Here is a 6,299-nt window from a genome sequence, read left to right as displayed (position 1 = left end):
ATATATAGTGCAGCAGTACTCAGAGAGACAGCACAACACACCTGGCTAAAGCCTTCGTCGTCGCGGTACTTCTCAATCTGTTTGGCGATGGCCACAAAGCTCTCTGAATGGCCGTAATTTGAAGAATAAACAAAACTATCAGAAAACCCATACAGCTGGGCCAGTCACTCGCAACACGGCTCAGTGGTGCAACGGGCGAGGGGTGATACGTCTATATATGATAGTGCGCGTAGTCTACGATTGCCATAGGTGCGTGTATTCTGTTTGAACCAGGTATGTGCACTATAGCTGTACGATAGGGCATTGTGTTCGCGAACATGTGTAGCCTACGCATGAAGGTACATATTCTGTGGGTTCAAGGCAGCCCCGAGTCGCTGGGATGGTGACATGGGACATGGTTCTTTTGTGAGTGTGTTAGAGGATGTTACATCTGAGTACGCCCTACACGTCGCTAATTTTGTGTATAGCTGCATATGTATGCGTAGGAAGGTATGGATATATATATATATATATATATGTGTGTGTATATATCTGTGTGTGCCTGTGTACTATATAATATATATATATATATATATATTCACCTGGTCTATCCTCAACCTTTTCCGCCCAGCATGACTCCATAAGATCACGGATTGAGTTTGTCGCCTCTGGTAGTGGCGTGGGACGCGCGCCCTGTCGCATTACCTTTAGTCGAAAAGGATGATCAGAATATGAATTAAGATAATCTCACCTGTATGGTATATAGTTATGTGGGCTTCTCTGTGATCCAGCTATCAGACGCAACCACTCATAACTACTACATGCTATGTACCTCTTCTCTGTACCCAAAAACTAATAGTTATCACTCAATTCGGCGTACACCTGTGCGATTTGCTTACACAAGCACAGGCCCGTTATGCCGATAGATAACGAAAAAGCTGCTATTCTGGATAAACAAGTCTTGTGGATGGATGTGTGAGCCGCGTACGTGCGGTGATACTCGCCAATGCAGTCACGTAAACGTGTCACAACATACTAGTGTGGTTTAGCAACAGCTACAATCACTTGCACGGGTATCGCATGTGTGTGGTATTTCAATTTACTGAAGCTTTGAAATTGGCCCGATTTCATATACGCACCATTCTGGACAATCAGGCGTGAGCCCAAAGACATCCTGACCTCAATCCCGCAGGTATTGATACGGTGAGAGTACTCAGTGCCATGAACACGATCAATCCGCGACATAGTTATAGTAAGAAATGAGTTGCATATCTAGTGTTGGAGATACAGGGGTGAAAGAACGTGGTAGTGTGACGAGATGTGCCGATCTAGCAAGTAGTATTGGCATAGCTCCAATAATTACTCTCTGCGCATAAGCCGGGCCAGAGGCCCGAATCTGATTCGTAGATATATTTGGTGATAGATTCCATTTGCTGAAAGCTTCGCTGTACCGGAATGGATACATACTATTATACGATACCAGCGCTGCATGCGTCGTGTAGTCACCCGAACACGTACATCGCTTCATGGGCACATGTCAAAAACACAAGTAACACTAAACACCACACCGGCCGAGGGAGCCCCGACCATCGCATATCAGCTCAATATACAGCAGAACGACGCACCCATAATATCAACTCTATGTACACTACAACCCCACGTGTGCATGCTTGGTGCGTAACAAGTATCAGACCACAGCACAGTAAAATTCTCACCAGCGTGCACACCCGACGCTTGGGCAGACTCGACATGTGCGTGCTTACCCTCTCCTACCCCTGCACCGTCAAATGATCCCATGGGAATACCACAATACGACAACCCACGGAATAGATAGACACATCACAACACCACACAACACACATCACACAACTTATTACATAAGCGAGCTCCATTGTCATTGAGACGCAATCAATAACTCAATCCCCATTCACGGCACGTATGGCAGAGTGAAGCTAAGCCTAAACACAAGACCCACCTGATACCTGACCGACAGGGGATGCATATCCTCGTAGGGTTTTTTACGCATCGCCAACTCCCACAGAACTATCCCAAAACTATAAATATCCGAGCTCTTAGTACACCCTTCCAGCCGGAGAACCTCAGGCGCGGCCCACATGATTGTCCCAGCGAACTTGTTCTTAGGTTTGGGCGGCGGCGCTGGCTCAGGTACACGGAAAGACGTATCTTCCTGCATAGGAATCGCCACAGCGTGCAACTCTACGGGGTGTGTAGGTACAAACAATTGATAGCGATAGGCGTCAGTAGTCTGGCGAGAGCATAGTCGCATAGCCACCCAAGTTGCGGTATAAGGTTTGCAGCGCGGGTGTGGCTATCGAGTGGGAGTGGTGTGTGCATTCAAGTGGAGGGAAGAAGCCAATCTTCTTTTCTATCGATAAGTAGGTTGTGTTTATATATAAACAGTTGATAGTAACAGTCAACTGAAGCACTGTGTATTCTTGGTAGGCGATGCTGTTCAAGTGTGGTTGTCAATGCAAGTAAGAAGGCGCTCATTCTTCGCCCTTGCAAATAAATATAACTATAACTATATATAACTATATATGACTATATATAACTATATATATATAAATATGGCATATATACTATAGTGAATAGACTGTACAAGTAGCGTTAAAGTGTTCCAAACTGCTGTAAGCTGCTACCCAATTACACTTGTGAGCCTCAGGGCCTGAACGGCAGTCTATGTCCAAGCCTAAGCGAAGGCGAAGACACGTTCGTATAGGGAAGCTGCTGTTGCGAGACCAACTAGTGGTTGAGCACTGATGTGGGCATACGAGTATATAAAGAGATACAGATAATCACATATGTGGAAGTATGTACTTGCAGATCACAACTAGATCGGTACAACATGTCACACATTTTCTAGTATATATGTGTGACCATTAGAATATCTGCAACGCTCTCAGAGGCAAAGTATGAGCTGTATGAATGGAATCACTTACCTATGCCGGTTACGTTCCGATCCGAAGGTCCAGGCTCAGACCCATTCATAAAGATTTTGCTCAAGAACCTATGAGATGTTCGCGAACGTTCACTGAATACAGGCAGCGTTGCAGAACTACTGACCTCATCAGGTACGACGCTCATAGTACTACATTCAGGTACATCAGGGTCGGCTATGAGTGGCTCCGCCGCGACAAGCCCCGCCAGGCCGAAATCTCCAATCTGTTATGTCGGCCCAAAAGTACTACTTAGTGATTATATATACATTACATATTATAGATTTATAAATACATATATTTAGAAATATATATAGGTATAGATATAGACAGATAGATATAGAGATATAGAGACATAGAGACATAGAGACATATACTATATATATATATATATATAGTGCATATGTATGGGCGTGGGTGTGTGCATTGCATGTACGTACGCGTTTGCGTTTGCGTATGCATGTACGTGTGCATGTGCATATGCATATATATATATATATATATATATATACATACATATATACGTGTGTATGTGTGTGTGTATGTGTGCGTGTGCCTGGGCGTATACTGATGTGTTCAGAAATTTGTGCAATCGCCCTGCTCTAACAGAGCGAATACCGGCGATAAACCTTACTCATCAAAACCATATCCGCACGCAGACTCTCACCTTCAAAGTAAAATTGGAATCTACCAGGATGTTCGGTGACTTCAAATCTCGGTGGATGATTGGAGGTTTATTCGTGTGTAGATAGGCCATACCAAGACAGATGTCCAGCGCCATCTGTAAACGCCTGCCCACATCGATGAAAATCTATTTATAGCGGCCAATACGAATCAAAGTTATCGTGAGATGAGAATATGATCTACACAGCTGAAGGTTGACAGATGCAGTGGTGTGGTGATTTAACTAGCACGCATATATGGGTACGAGAAGGATAGGTGAACATAAAATACACAATACTGGATATTAATTTGTGATGTGTTCGAGGTCATCCGGGTTTACGTACACCACACATGTGCCAACAAATGCATTGAAGTCTCAGCCCCTCACCGACACCTACGATAGACTGGCACACAGATGAGCGTGGCACTGACAGAGTCAAGGCCTTGACAATAAGCACTGTAGTCAGCACTAAAAGGATAACATACCCTTTCGTCCATAAGAACATTACTGAGCGCTCCATTTGGCAGAAGTTCGGTCACAATCGACAGATGCGGCACTGTCGTGACCACCCCCATAAACAAAATCAGGTTTGGATGCCTCAATTCCGCGAAAATCATACATTCCGACTCGAATTCTTTGAGTACGCGAGCATGCAGGGACTGGTCTAGTAGGGTTTTCACGGCCACATCGGAACCCCTATACTTGGCTTTGTACACCACCCCGAAACTTCCCTTGCCCAGTAAAGGTCCCACGCTGATATCCTCCCACGCGACCTGGATAGAGCGTACACCTCGCTCGTGCTGTGACATGCCTATATGTGGTCAAGTAAATGTAAACATAAGTATATATATCTTTGTATATATGTATACGTATATCAACATAGTAACATAAAGATATATATATATATATATATGTGAAAGGTGCGGTCTAGATATTTGTCTAGCAAGAGCTGTACGCTAAAGTGCAACTACGCTACTTACTTATCGCGATCACCCCATCCGCGCTGCGTGGTCCGCGTGTTTCTTCCTGCGGGCAATTAGACGTGCGCATGCACACAGATTCGCGTACAAGCATAGTATATATGTAGGTTAACATGTTCGGGTACGTGCTGAGTGAACGGCTATACCAATATACCAACCACTCATAGTGATACGAACCCACAACGCTCGAAGGAGATAGGTTGGCGATTAGTACAGACCTGAACCCTAAACTTCAAGTGTCATGGTCTCAACTTTTCGTCTGCAGCGAGCGATTCATGCATATAGGGCCGGAACGTGTTGTGCACAGCCCTATGAGCTCTAAGCACGTGGTCATACTAATACCGTAATTGGTTCTTGTGTTGCCGAAGCAGGGCAGATAGAGTGTGGTGTACGCCGACTCAGCCAGCATGACACGCACAACTTCAGTTAGCTTTGGCCACGCTACAGCTATGTTTGTATATGCCTCTGAGCACTTTGCCTTAGCGTGTGTGTGGACGTGCCTTGTACATGCATGCCCGCCTCACCTTGCTATATATGATAGCTGAGATGTAATCTTCAGTCATATAATGATGTATAGCTTGAGGGGTTGCCACGGTTCAGTGCTTAAGACTATGAATGGTTGTGGCTCAATGGCCTGGATGGTGAATACGGCGGGTACATCAGAGTCCCGGCATACTAGGGGTATCCCTGATTGAACACAGCGAGAAACAGACCGGTTCAGCAATCATACTTTGTAATATCTACCTAGAGACCCTCACAGGAAGATCACAAGTTCAGCACGCTCCCCAAACGATTTGAATGACACATCGACGAGACAGGTGCCCATCGAGTAGGCGTAACCCCAACTCACATGAAATGCCGGTTGGGTAAAGCCTAACGATCAATGTCCAGGCTCAGTATAAGGACTGCTGCACGTTCGTACGCCTTGTATAATAAATACAGGACAACCCACAAGGTAACCAACAGTAGTTCTGCTTATAGCACATGACACACATAGCAAGCGCCTCTCACAAAACGTGAAAATAAATGTACTACGAAACGGAAGTGATTTGAGTATACCCATACCCTTTCCTGTTCACTTCACAGACGTCCAATCGCCAGCCTCCCTCAACACATACAGGTACTTATATATCAATGTCATATACTGCATAGTGTACAAACCCCCTCGCCACCAAAGTATGTTAATGCTGACAACTAGTCTTGAGAGCAACAAGCGGTGGTACCTCGGAAGACCGATGCATATAACGTGAGCTCTTACCCCTATCCGATGGATCTGTGCTGTTAAACAGATCGTTTATCTCAAATCGTTGCGTACCATCGCCTTTGACATTGACCTTCACCGTACGCCCCACATAACCTCTTCGTATCAGCTAAGGAAGCAAAGATAACACAATCACTTAAGCTGAAAGAGATATGGTGAACGTGACGGAAGGCTTGGCAGTATGTTGTCATGCAGCTCCATAGCAATAATTATACTGACACAAGTGAACAGCACAACCATACGTACGGGGCAGATAGGTGGTGAGTGGGCTTGTAGCTAATAAAAATTTCAGATGTCGGAACAATTCATGGCTCATATACCAGCACGAACGAGCAATGCCACACCGTGACTAAGCCGATTGCTATATATATATATATAATATATATATATATATATATATATATATATATGTGTGTGTGTAGTATATATATAAACTATATATATAATATATATATATA

At 44.5% G+C, this 6,299-nt stretch overlaps 1 protein-coding gene across 1 annotated transcript in view; it reads right to left on the bottom strand.

The window, feature by feature from the left end:
• SARC_07770 (TKL protein kinase) overlaps window positions 1-6,299 on the bottom strand; it is a gene marked incomplete at its 3' end in the record, with an annotated part of 9,499 nt that overhangs the window by 2,470 nt on the left and 730 nt on the right. Inside the window, exons 2-8 of the mRNA XM_014298274.1 lie at window positions 5,839-5,950; window positions 4,086-4,411; window positions 3,604-3,747; window positions 2,940-3,162; window positions 1,955-2,196; window positions 582-684; window positions 42-103 (exon numbers count right to left, since the gene is read on the bottom strand). Of these exons, the coding sequence (XP_014153749.1) occupies window positions 42-103; window positions 582-684; window positions 1,955-2,196; window positions 2,940-3,162; window positions 3,604-3,747; window positions 4,086-4,411; window positions 5,839-5,950 (1,212 nt within the window). The remainder of the gene's footprint in view (window positions 1-41; window positions 104-581; window positions 685-1,954; window positions 2,197-2,939; window positions 3,163-3,603; window positions 3,748-4,085; window positions 4,412-5,838; window positions 5,951-6,299) is intronic.

This window comes from Sphaeroforma arctica (assembly GCF_001186125.1).
Source record: "Sphaeroforma arctica JP610 unplaced genomic scaffold supercont1.638, whole genome shotgun sequence".
Lineage (NCBI taxonomy): Eukaryota > Ichthyosporea > Ichthyophonida > Sphaeroforma > Sphaeroforma arctica.
This window is presented reverse-complemented; position numbering and strand designations above follow the sequence as displayed.